Source organism: Protopterus annectens, chromosome 2.part0 (assembly GCF_019279795.1).
Source record: "Protopterus annectens isolate FY-2018-M chromosome 2.part0, PAN1.0, whole genome shotgun sequence".
Lineage (NCBI taxonomy): Eukaryota > Metazoa > Chordata > Ceratodontiformes > Protopteridae > Protopterus > Protopterus annectens.
In genome coordinates, this window is record NC_056728.1 from 435,601,077 (window position 1) to 435,614,060 (window position 12,984).

General features: G+C 43.7%; 1 protein-coding gene across 2 annotated transcripts in view; it reads left to right on the forward strand.

Moving 5' to 3' along the window:
* The window catches only part of VPS13A (vacuolar protein sorting 13 homolog A), a 4,910,496-nt gene that overhangs the window by 3,595,716 nt on the left and 1,301,796 nt on the right, over nt 1-12,984 (forward strand). For both annotated transcript variants that reach the window (XM_044060868.1, XM_044060869.1), the window contains exon 48: nt 5,760-6,155. In XM_044060868.1, coding sequence (XP_043916803.1) covers nt 5,760-6,155 — 396 coding nt within the window. The remainder of the gene's footprint in view (nt 1-5,759; nt 6,156-12,984) is intronic.

Below are 12,984 nucleotides of genomic sequence, written 5' to 3' on the forward strand. Positions count from 1 at the left end.
AATAATTCTCTTTCCATATTTTTTCTTTTCTTAAACTTATGGTGTAATCCTCCCTACTATTGCTAACACGCCTTTATACCCTTCACATGTTTGTGTAGTGAGAGTTACCATCATTGTTAGATCTTCCCTCATATTCCTGCTGTTATAGTAAAAAAAAGGCTTTTTTTTTTTTGCTGATTAGAGTTTTGTTGTTTCTTATTTTTATTTTTGAAGATGTCTGACAAAGGTTGCAAAAACTGTGAGGAATGTAGACTCAAAATGCCCTTTTCTGATTTGCATCAGTTATGTGTTCTGTTTAGGTTCATATAATTTAGATCAGGATTGCGATGTTTGTGCTGGGTTCAACCCCAGAGCTCTAAGTGAGATGCAGAACAAGTTGATTCTAAGGGAACTTGTGCCTACTACTTTCTCTCAAGCCATTGCTGGAGTTCAGTCTCCAAAACAAAAGTTCCAGGAACCTTTTAAAAGGTCCAAGTCCTCAGACTCTGCTGCCTGCACTTTGTCAGAGCCAAGGAAGAAAAAGTCGACGTCAGATTCTGACTCTCTTTGGATCAACAAATGTCATCTCAGCTGAGTTTTCATTATTCTACTTTACTGGGATAGTCAGCCCGAAGCTTTCAGACAACCCAGCCGGGAATTGTCGTCTCTTCCCATACTTCTCCAGATCATACAACCGAAGTCCCTCAGAAGAGGATGTGTAAGAGGAAGCAGCTGGACTTCCCCTGGGAGTCTGTCACTGAGCATGCTGACTTTGTTGAGGGCGAAGTGTCTCCCAAATCACCACCCAATGATGTCTCCTTCTGAGACATTCTTGAGATCCTTACACAGAAGGGAGGTTGGTCTGCCCAAAACCCAACTCCTGAGGAGTCAGTATTTCTGGAAGCTTTCGGGACTGGCCTGTCTACTCACTCTGCCCACTGATAACCTCATTAATTTGATGTCTCAGCAGGCATGGAAGGAGCCTGATATGATTGAGCTGATCAGTGAGAGGCCTGACAGGATTCTGTCCCTGTCCATAGGGAAAGAGCATTGGAGCAAGGTTGTAGCGGTTCATGCTGTGGTCATGGCAGCAGCAAGGAAGAAGCAACTCGTGGAGCAGAGTTCCAGTGTCCACCCCCCTAATAAAGAGTCTAGGGCTCTGGACAAATTTGGGAAGTGATTTTATGCATCAGCGATATTTGCTGTCCAATCTCTGAACTACTTGACACACTTCACAAGGTTGCAAGGGGACTTAATTAAGGAACTTTCAAACTCCCTTTCAGGGACCACTACTACAGAGGTTTAATTTTCTGTGGTCTTACAGTTGGCTAACGTTCAGTCTGTTGCGAATTTGTCCATGAGGCTCATCTCATATGCTGCAGAAGGTACCTCAAGGGCTGTGGGATCAGGCATTTTCATCAAGATGTGTGCCTGGATGTGCCTGTGCAATTTTGCAGAGCTCTTCAAGTCATCTTTTGCCAATGCTCCTTTTGACGGTTCTTCCTTGTTAGTCCCACAGTGAAAAACACACACTCTCCAGGTGTATGAAAGATGGGAAGACATTGTCTTCAGTGGCCATACATTTTTCAACCTTTCAGTGGACCTCTTAAAGGAGCCAACAAGGAAGTGGGAAGATGTGGTTCAAAAAAATCTCAGGGTCCTTTCCAGGACACATGTGGAGGTAGTTCCCCCAGAAGCAGGGGAGGATGATAATGGCAGATGACACCCCCATGGCAGTGGAAGCCCACAGAACTGAGGATCTCGGGATGCCTTTTCCGACAGATCCTTTCAGCATTCCTGAATGGAGGCCTGACTGCCTTCCTCTGGAGACGGTCAGGGGTCACCTATCCCTGCACTGGGAAGGCTGTTGAAATTTAACAAAAGATACCTGGGTGCAGAGGATCATTTCCAGAGATTGTATTTTTGTCTTTTCCCTTCCACTCCGTTTCCCAGGAAAATCCCTGATGTTCCACCCAGTCAGAGGGAGCTACCAGCACTGGAAATGCAAAAGCTGCTAGAAAAAAAGTCATCCAAGAGGCCCTCCATACCAAATAGAATCCGGAACGTACTCAAAATTCTTTTTAGTGACAAAGAAAACAGGGGACTGGAGATCAATTTTGCATCTGTGTTTGTTAAAGCGGTTTGTCACACCAAGTTCTGGATGGTCACTGTTTAGTCCATTCTGCTCTGTCCTAAGCAAGGACAACTGGATGTGCTTGATAGACCTTCACAATGTGTGCCATCCATAAGAATGAACAGATGATCCATAAGATACTTACTCTTCTGGCTGGGAGACGGTCATTACCAGTTCAGAGCACTGGCCTTTGGCCTCACTACAGTCCACGGGATGTTCAGCAGCTGCATGGCAGTAGTAGTGGCTTACTTGAGACTGCAAGGATTCCAGGTGTTTTCATATTTTATGACTGGCTCATCACCGCCCTGACCAGGCATCAACTGGTGCAGCAAGTGACCAAGTGTTGCAGACCTGTTCACATCTTGGAATAACTTTCAGTAACAACAAATCACACCTACAACCCACTCAGATGTTGGAATTTATAGGGGTTATGTTCAACACAGTCTCCATGATAGCGTCACTTCCCATGTCGGGAGTACAAACAGTAAAGACTCTGGTCAAGAAAATAGTCTACAGTACCAAGATTTCAGCCCAGTTGGTTCTCAGGCTCTAGGTTTGATGTCAGCAGCGATAATCCTGGTGCCCTTAGCAAGATATCACATGAGGATTCTGCAATGGATGCTAAGTTGCAATGGTCAGTGCAGTCTCAACCCATGTCCGCAAAGTCAGAATAACTCGGGTGCGCAAACGGTATCTTATGTGGTGGATGCAGTCACGGGAACTGTTACAAGGTCGTCTCTTTGTTCTCCCTCAGGCACAAAGCCATAGTGGCCACAGATGCCTCCCAGACTGGAAGGGGGGGGGAGTTTCTGAGTAAGACAGTCCAGGGCACTTGGTCCCCCAAAGAGGCCAACTTGCATATCATTGTTTTGGAGAGGAAAGCATTCCAAGACTCTCTCCCTCTCACAACAATTGCATTCCAAAGAGACAACATGTCAGTGGTTTGGTACATCAACAAACAGGGACGAACCAAATCTTACTCCATATGTTGAGAAGCTCTAAGGGTATGGCAACGGGCAGTTGCCTCCAACCATGTTCTGACTGCAATGCACATTCCCGGTAAGTCCAGCTTGATAGCAGACAGACTGAGAAGGTCCGTTTTACTTTTTTATGGTTGTTTCTCAAGAACAGAGTGTCGGATGTGATCTTCCAGCAGTGGGGGATAGCCTTGCTGCAATCTCTTTGCATCACCCCAAAACAAGTGCAGCAGCTTTTTTGCCCTAGTACCCCCACCGGGGGAGTCGCCAAGAGATGCTCTACTCCACGATTGTCCCCCTGGTCTTCTGTATGCTTATCCTCCAACTCCATTAATTCCCAAATTCCTTCAGAAAGCAGCCAGGTTGAAGAGCAGAGTCATCCTCATTGCACCTTACTGGCCTTGACCGATTTGGTTTCCCTTTCTTTGGCCTCATCTTCTGTGCTTACCTTGGATTCTAGACTGCTGTCCCATCTGGCAGGCATGGTTCACCCCAACATCCCAAACCTCAAACTGACCCCATGATTTCTCCAATTCCATCAATAGCCAGGCAGCCCATGCTCTCGTCACCTGTCCGTTCCGTTGGTATCTTCGCATAAATCTTGTACGAAGAAACTCTGTACAAGTAAATGGAGAATATGTGTTTATTGGGCAGAGCAGAATCAGGTTGGACCCCTTTTCAGCACCGATTCCTTTGGTTCTTGAGTTTTTACCAAGCTTGTTTAATGTGAGTGTTAGTTCATCGACTATTAAAGTTCAACTCGCTGCCATCTCTAACTTTCACGCTGGGTTTTGAAACTCGTCACTAGCTTCTTTTAAGCTGTGCAAAGCCTTTTTGAAGGGTTCTGTTCTACTAAATCCTCCTTTTAGAGATCCTTTACCACCGTGGGATTTAAATTTGGTACTGCAGGCCTTGACATGGTCTCCCTTTGACCCAACAGCTAAATGTGATTTAAATTTGTGACCTGGAAAACTGTCTTTTTAGTTGCAATTACTTTGGTTGGAAGGATTTCAGAACTTCAAGCTTTATCTTCCAAGCCGCCATATTTGATTTTCCACAAGGATAGGGTCACCTTGTTTACCAGTGCCTCTTTCCTACTACCTAAGTTAGTGTCAGAATCCAACATCAACCAAACTATTAACCTGCCTGTATTTTCCCCACACTTTACGAATAAAGTAGAGTATTTGTTGCACTTACTGGATGTTCATAGACAGTTACATTTCTACTTGCACAAAACAAAAGACATTAGAAAGTCGGACCAACATTTTGTTTCATTTGCAATTAGCAAATTGGGAAAATTGGTTGCAAAGGTAACTATAGCCAGATGGCTGACAGGCTGCATTTCCTTTGTCTGCAGCACATTGAATCTTCCCTTACCAAAAACTTTTGAAGGCTCACTCAGTCAGGTCTATGGCTGCTTCCACGGTTTTCCATTCTAGTGCCTCTATGGACAGTATATATGCGGCTGTGATTTGGTCCAATCCTCAAGCCTTTGTCACTCATTACAAACTAGCCCTGGTCTCTAGGGGAAGGGCAGCCTAAGGCTCGACCATACTCAGGAATATCCTTCCTTAGAGTCCACCCAAGGATTCAGGTAACTGGGGACTCTGTCCTGTCTGTTGCGGAAGAATGAAAATTTACATCAGATAAAGAAGTTATGTTCTTACCGTAACGTTCCATCCTTGTTGCCTATTTTCATTCTCCCTAAACTTCCCACCCTCCAACCCCCCTGCCTTTTTATTCTAATAACTTCTGGTGGAATGAATGTAATAGGGACACACCACCTGTCACTTATATTAAACTCCAGTTATGGCACTTGCTATGGTTTCATTCTCTTTCTCTATCGCAAGCTGTAAGAAGGCTCTGAGGGAGGTTGGGCTTGTGCATTATGGGTAGGAAGAGAGCTCAAGAGTTTTTGGCAGCAGCAAGCTTGTATAACAGCTGAGTCGGATACAAGTCCCATCTGTGAGGAAGAATGAAAATGGGCAACACAGATGGAACGTTACGGTAAGAACATAACTTGTTTTTTTGTTTTCAATGTAGTAGAAAAGGTTGCAATAACAGCAAAGAACACACTTAGTGTAATGTTACTTGTCACATTAACCAAGCTATGAGGTGGGTGGTGGTTGACTGTACCTTATGCTGTTAAATGACCCCATCAGGGCATGCACTAAATAGTGACAGCCTTTAGAGCATTTGCATCTGTGTATTTTCTTATGAGCAGTGTCATCCATCTGATAATCAATATTCTTTTCTTAAGCTTAAATGTAAATTTTTATGAAATTGTTATTGCCGTAGTATCATTCTAGAATTTCGCTGAATGGGATAGCATACAGACAGTCTTCATGGGTATGCTTTCCTTTCACAACTGCACACCTGTAGTTATTATTACCTTATATTTTATATCAGAAGATGGAAACAGTTACAGAATTTCCTGACATATGATTGTAAGGGATATTAAATATTTACCACATTGTATCAGCAATACCTCTGCTCATTAACAGAGCTGTAGGAAATTGTATCAGAAATTTTAGTAACACTGTCATTCTTGCAACAATCTTGTAAATCATTTATGGCAGAATGATTTTTGTGCAGATTGTTTGGTATTAAAGTTCAGTATTCTCAAATGTGAAGCAGCTTACTTTATCCTGTCATGTTTTGTTTTGCAGGAGAATAGTAACCAGAATTTTACACTGGAAGGTGGTCATCATGCAGAGCTTCCTGCCGCTCTAATAGATCATTCCAGGCTGGAGCTGTACTTACTCCACTATCTTGATCATAAGTGGAAGGGGGAGTACTGCATTAAGCACAACGAGCAAGATATTAACTTTATTAAATTCACATGTGTTGATGAAGAGGAGAGCTCAGAACTGGATATTGCTGTGCATGTGACAAACAGTACGGGGCAAATGGTTTTAGGTTTACTTAGTCCTTATTGGATGGTGAATAAAACCGGGAGACTGCTGCAGTATAAAGCTGATGACATTCATCGAAAACATCCCAGTGATTATGACAAGCCCCTCCTTTTTTCTTTCAAGCCTAAGAACTTCTCTCAGACTAACAAGGTAAGGAGAAAGATGTGTGAGGATTTTGATTTATTGATATGTAGTACAGTATGCAAGTAGTGTAAGACAAAGTGTTTTAGTAAGAGTTATTCAAGCAGAACTTTAGTGCATTCACATGCTTGGTGATGTGAATGTCCAATGATTCATTTTGGTGCTAGTCTTGGTAACAGTGCTGTAGTGGTGCATTCCGTATGACACTACTAGAATAGGTATCTGTCTCCCATTCAGTGTTGCAGAAGGTGATGGTGCTGCAAATCTGCTATTGATAGTGCCTTGGTCAATGTCATCTTTGTCTACAGTGTAGTACTTAGTGATGTCCTACCACATCACTGTTGCAGTATTCATCACCTCTGGGATCTCCTGCCAAGGACTTTTTTACCTAGGGAGCATTGTATGTCAGATGTTTTCTGTTTGTGCAAGTGTAGGGCACAAAGGTGATGTACATATGCTTCTTACTCAGAATGTTGTTGCTGACCTTCTGAACACCATTTTCATATGTCGGTCTGAATGTCCTTCAGATTCACTAGTTATATTGAGCCTACATCTTTCAGATAAGTAGCCCGTTGGGGATTTTTTTGTTTTTCTTACTTGGTTTAGTGGGTTACATGTCAGTGTGGAAGGCAGATTCCCCATAAAGGCCACCACGGTAGGTGCATCTCAAGACCACACTTAGTGTTGCATTTGCCAGGCATTTTTGCCCAAGACCTTGGGCAGCCACCTTTTTTTCACTTTCTGTTTATCTTGAGAACCAGTGTTTCAAGCTTTTGGCCCAGGGTACCATGGCAAAATTCACTCGCCCTGAGGATCAACTTATGCTTAAGAAGTCCAATAAGTCTAGGCCTGAGTTTATTCCTGTCCAGTCAGGACATCTATCTTGAGGTCAGTAAGAACCCAGAGGATAGCCCAGCATTACCTTAGGTTTCTTCTGCCATAACCTTCTCAGAAGCCGGCACTGAACCTGCATCTCGCATGTCATCAGAGGCCTTACAGATGTCTGCCACAGATATTGACTGGTTATTTCCAAGGGGCCCAATAAAGTGCCAGGTACCTTAACTCATTCACTCCAGTGGAGTTTTTGAAATTTGAACTGTAACTTCCATTGGGTGGAACCTAAGCTTTTTGACAGAATCAAATTATGTCCTCACATTTCAAACAGTTGTACTTATCTCTCAAAAATAGGTGTTACTAAAGAAGTGCAAGTGGCAAACTGTTATCATAAATTATTTTTATAGTGGCATTGTTTTTAGGTTCTGGGTTTCAAACTGGATTTTATAAGTCACAGTAAACATAATAACTATTACGTCTGTAATATTTTGTAAACAACTTAACAATATCTCAGCATCCACTCAAGCCGCACACATACTGTTAGTAGCACTTGGATTTCCTTACATTCATTGCTGCAGTATTCTTAACATTCACGATTCCCTGCTGTGAAGTCCTGTCATCCATCCAGTATACCAAAGACTTCCTGTTGCATTTAAAGGTATGCGCTTCTTCATAAACGTAACATTCAGGCTTACCATAAACAGAGCTTCTTGACTGCCAGTCTGAATACATCTTTCGCCTTTGGTCTGTTTATGTGCATCCGTTTTGCCAGTTGAATGTATTTTCATTCCCCAGTGATTACCTACACCTGTTTGCATTGCAGATAAGTGCCTCATTGGGTTTTATTTTGGTTTTCTCTTGCCTTTTTATGATCCTTGGGGTTTGTCATCCAGGAAGGTAAATGCCAGTGTGGTTGACAGATTCCCAATAAAGACTGCCACAGTAAGTGTCTTTTTTTTTTTTTGTCTAGGAACATCTCATGACCATGCATCTTGTTCCGTTTGCCAGGCGTTTGTTCCGAAAACCCTTCACAGTAGATTTTCTTCCCTTTCCTTGTATCTTGAGAACCAGCATCTTGGGCTTCTTGCTAAAGATACAATGGATTGAATCTCACATCCCGAGGGTCAGCCGTTAGGGAAGAAGAAGGTGAAAAAGGTACGACCGGTCTTCCACTGTCCATCCTCTGCCAGATGTTTCTCCTGAGGTTGTTACAAACCAGGAGGCTTGCCCAGCTTTGTTGTTGGATTCCTCTACCGTGGCTGTGTTGGAGGCCATTGAGGTTCCATCTGGCAAGCACGTCTGATGAGGCATTGCAGGCATCTGTCTCAGACATTCATTTTTCTGAGGGGCCTAGGAGAGTTCTTCAGATTTTAGTTGGGGAAGAAGTTCCTGCTCTGGTTCTCAACTACTGTCCTGGGTCTGAGTCTTCTCAGTTTTTTGGCGGGGACGTTCCTAAAAAATGAAACAAAAACTTAAAATTTTTCTTCTGCTCCTAGGGATTCTCAAAGTGAATGGTAGGCTTTCACTCATGGACTGTTTTCTGCTTTAATGTCTTTAAAGCCTCCTCAAGGGGATTCATTTCCTGCTCCTCCTTGGACCACTACTCTCATTAAAAGGCCAAGAGAACAAGATTTTTCTGAGACTGAGTTGGGTTCTGATGACAGATCCCTGACTTTTTTAATTTTTATTTATTTTTATTTATTTATTTTACTTAATTTTATTTCACCTTCTTTTTACAGGGAAAGCCCGACTTGGAACAACGCCAATTTTCAGCAGCGACCCAGGGAGAAGCTTTCCAGATGCATGTCTTTGGCATGTAGTAGGAAACCGAAGCACCCAGAGGAAACCCACACAAACGCAGGGAGGACATGCAGACTCGGCACAGAATCCAGTCCAGCTGAGAATCGAACCGGAGAACCTCTTACTGTGAGGCAACAATGCTACCGCTGCACCACTGCACCATCCAACTTATTCTACTCAGATTCCTTCTCCTTTGAACTATGGGACAGAGCAGGAGGGATCTATTAGTCCTGGTGCTCATTTTGAGGAAATTTCCTTTGGGGATATGCTCTTTAGGATGATGGATTTTTTTTTTTAAGTGGGATTGTGCTCAGGTCCCTGAGATCCATAGGAGATGGTACGAGTTGGAGTGTCCTAAACCTGCAGCTGTTCCTCCTGTTTTGGCTGCCTTGCTGGGTGTTTTTTCCAGTGACTCTCATGCTCCTGATTCTTTACCCCCTGCTCAGAAGAAGCTTGATAGGTTTTATAGAGTGCCTGAGGATTTTTTTTTTTTATTTGCATAAATGTCCTGCTGCTGACCCTTCTGTGGTCTCTGTGGCCTCTGATCAGCCATCTCAATTGCTTCCTTTGCCCAAGTTATCACCTTCTGACAAAGATAGCAAAACTGTGGAATGGCTGGGTAAGAAGGTTTACACTTCTGCTACCCTAGGTTTTGGGGCTGTTAATTATCAGACCCATATGTCTAGGTATGTGTGTTGGCTCTTCACAGGAACAATGTTGCAATATCAATTCTGATACAGAAAGAAGATGTATGTGATTTCTCCTGTACTCCACACCCTCAGATTCTACGAAGTAGGATCTTGGCTTGGCACATAAACCTGTTACTTAACCATTCCAGTTGAAACCTTTCACCGTTTGTATCCTCACGGTCTCTCCTTTTTTCAATGGACAAAGAAATCTGCTCGATTTATCATAACTGGACTTCTGGAAAGAACACTTTTTGAATAGTTGGCCTTTGATTGTTCTGTTGTTCTTAGCTTTAGGCCTCAACAGACTGGAACTGGTAGGCAATGTTGTTCTGGTTTCCCCTAGATAGAAGTATCTGAGCAGGTGAGCCAAGTATATTGTCACGGGGTATGTTTCTGAGATTAAGTTCAAAAAGACATCACTATTATTACGCTTTGACTTCTCTAGTAATTGCTTTGCACTCTGTACTGCATGCTCAGCTAGTCCGTTTGACTGTGGGTATTCTGAACTGCTAGTAACATGTACGAAGTCCCATTCTTTTGCAAATTTCTGAAACAACTGACTGGTAAATTGGGTACCATTGTCAGAAATAACTTTGTGTGGACTACCATTGACTGAGAAATGACATTTCAACTTGGTAATAACAGCAGTGGATGTTAGATTAGGCAGTAGATTGATGTCAAACCAGTTCGAATAAGTGTCTACCAATACTAAATAATGCTCATTATTCCACTCGAATATATCATTGGCTGCTGTTGACCAATTTAGTTCAGGAACTTGACTTGGCTGAAGTGGTTATTTTTGCAAATGCAGTTTAGTACTGTTGCACACTGAAGAAGAAAGTACTCTATCAATGTCTTTTGCTAGAGAAGGTCAAAATACTAGTCCTCTCGCCCTTCTTTTGGTAGATTCGGAACCTGGGTGACCACGTTGCAAAATCTGGATATATTCACTTTGTAAGGAAGCAGGAACAACAATTTTAGAACCTTTGAAAATAATGCCATCTTTCGACAACATCTTATCTCTGTAAGGAAAATAAGTTTGCACTTCAGGCGGTACACTAGATTGTTTTGAGGGCCATCCAACATTAATGTAGTGTTTGAGGTTTTGCAAAATTGGATCAGTTTTTGTATGATCTCTCAGCTCATCAAGTCTCGTGGTAGACAAATTACACATTCCATGACATCAAAGTCAAAATTCGCTGCATTAAGCTGTTCCGTTATATTTCTGGGCAATCTGTGTAAGGTATCAGCCAGATAAAGACGTTTGCCTTTTGTATAGACCATTTTGAAGTTGTAGTTTTGCAATCTGAGCATCATTCTTCACTAGGGACGGCTTGCACCTGCCACCCCTGGGTTTTCGGATATTGGCAAAGGCTCTTGCTACCCCCATAGTGCCTTTTTTAGGCAAGGCTCAAAAGACAAACCCACCTCCATAGGTATCACAAGGGATAAGAAACTAAGAGTAATGCTACTCAACGCCAGAAGTCTAAACCTCAAGATGCATGCACTCGAAACTCTCCTTAGCATGGAGAACATCGATATCTGTGCAGTAACAGAAACCTGGTTCAAGGCACCCGAGAACACCCCAGCACTACTAGGTTATACCTCATACCATGCTTTTTGGCCCCAAAACTTGGACCGAACCAGAAAAGGAGGGGGAGTATCAATATTCGTCAAAGATACCCACACCTCCAGGTTGGTGGCACAGCACGAAGCATCAGAGACTATCCATGTGCAACTAACAGTGGGTAAAACTGCCTTCCAGTTTATAGCCTGCTACAGACCACCCTCCCAAACCCAGAAACCCCACTCGGCCTTCCTGAGAACACTGGAAAATATGAAGGTCTCTCCAAACACCATTATATTGGGCGACTTTAACTACCCAAACATAGACTGGGAACATTACTCTAGCTCCAACACCCTAGCTCAAAGGTTCCTAGAATTTATAAACTCAAATGCTATGGAACAACTTGTTACCACTCCCACAAGAGGGGAAAACATACTAGACCTGAGCATCACCAACATGGGGACTCTATGCTCCAGACCAGAAGTGTATCCCTCACTGGTAAGATCAGACCATAAACTAATCTCACTGGATATTCACATCCCGACCCCACCCCTTGCCCAGAAAACCACAGTGAAAAACTTCTCTAAAGCAAATTTCGCACTCCTCAAAACCGAGGTGGAATCCTTCAAAGCCCCTGGGCCTGTGGAAAATACGGCCCAGACCGCAGAATCCTTTATAAACGCATTCTATGAACACCTTCAGGAATGCATGGATTATGCAGTCCCAAATAAAACCAAGACCCAATCCTCCAAAGGCAGACGTCCTGTCTGGTGGACCCCAGCCATAAACAAACTGTACAATAGAAGGAGGAAGCTACTACATGATAGAGCAAAATCCCCAAAAGGGAAGGCATCTCTGATCAGTGTTAGCAAAAAACTACGGGCACTCATAAAATCGTCTAAGGCCAGCTTCGAGAGAAAAATTGCACAGGACACTAAGGATAATCACAAGGCTTTCTTTAGCTGTCCTTCAAGAATGCAACTGCAGTCATAACATGTGGGTTGTCCTGCCTCAGGCAGCCCTCGGTCGGCCGGATTCCAAAGTCTGGGTCCGACATCGGCTGATTTCGCATTTCTCTCTGACGTCAGAGCGGCTGGAGTACATAAGCATCAGCCGACGCCATTTTCTTCAGTCTTTCTTGCCAGGCGGTGCCCGAAGCAGAAGCAGTTCGCAAGTGCCGGTCGGTCAGCTCCTGTATTCTATGATACCAAAGTCATCAAAAAAGCTAAGTACCCCGTTGGGGACCTTTTCTTGCCTCAGCCGATGTCAGAAATTACTGAAAAAGTTAACAATTGTCTTTTTTGTGGTAAACAAATACCTCATAAGGATTTCCACTCTTACTGCCTCCCTTGCCTGGTCCCAGACCACAACGTCTCGGCCTGTGTAGCCTCTGCTCGCTTCAACAAGCGCACTCTCAGGCGCCGGGCGGAGTTCGCTGAAGATTTTTTCGGCGATAAATTTGCTTACACCATGCAGTCAGATCTTCCGACATCGCAAACTCCCAAAAAGCGAAAAGACCGGGACCGACATCCTCGGCCCGCGTCTACCACCGACTCCACGCCAAAACCTAGCGCGAGTGCTCCGGTTCCCTCTGGGACGGTCTCTCCACCGCTCCGAACTGAAGACACCGCATTACCGACGACTCCGATGCCAGACATTACTCCGACACCAGTTATAGACTTTCCTCCGGATACCGAAACCGAGGAAATGCCCGAGACCATTGCTGTAGACAAGGTCACTCCTGCACGTGGAGCTGCCAGGCCTCCTATGGCCATGTCTATTAAGGCCTACACTAGGGCTAAGGCAGCCAGCAAAACAAAGCATATTACTTCCAAATCCTTACCTCAGCCGACTCCGGAGACACAAATTATGTCCATGGCTGCTGATTTAATTTCCATGCTTAGAGGTTCACAGGCCCATCCTGAGAGAGCATCCCAGCCTCCTCCTG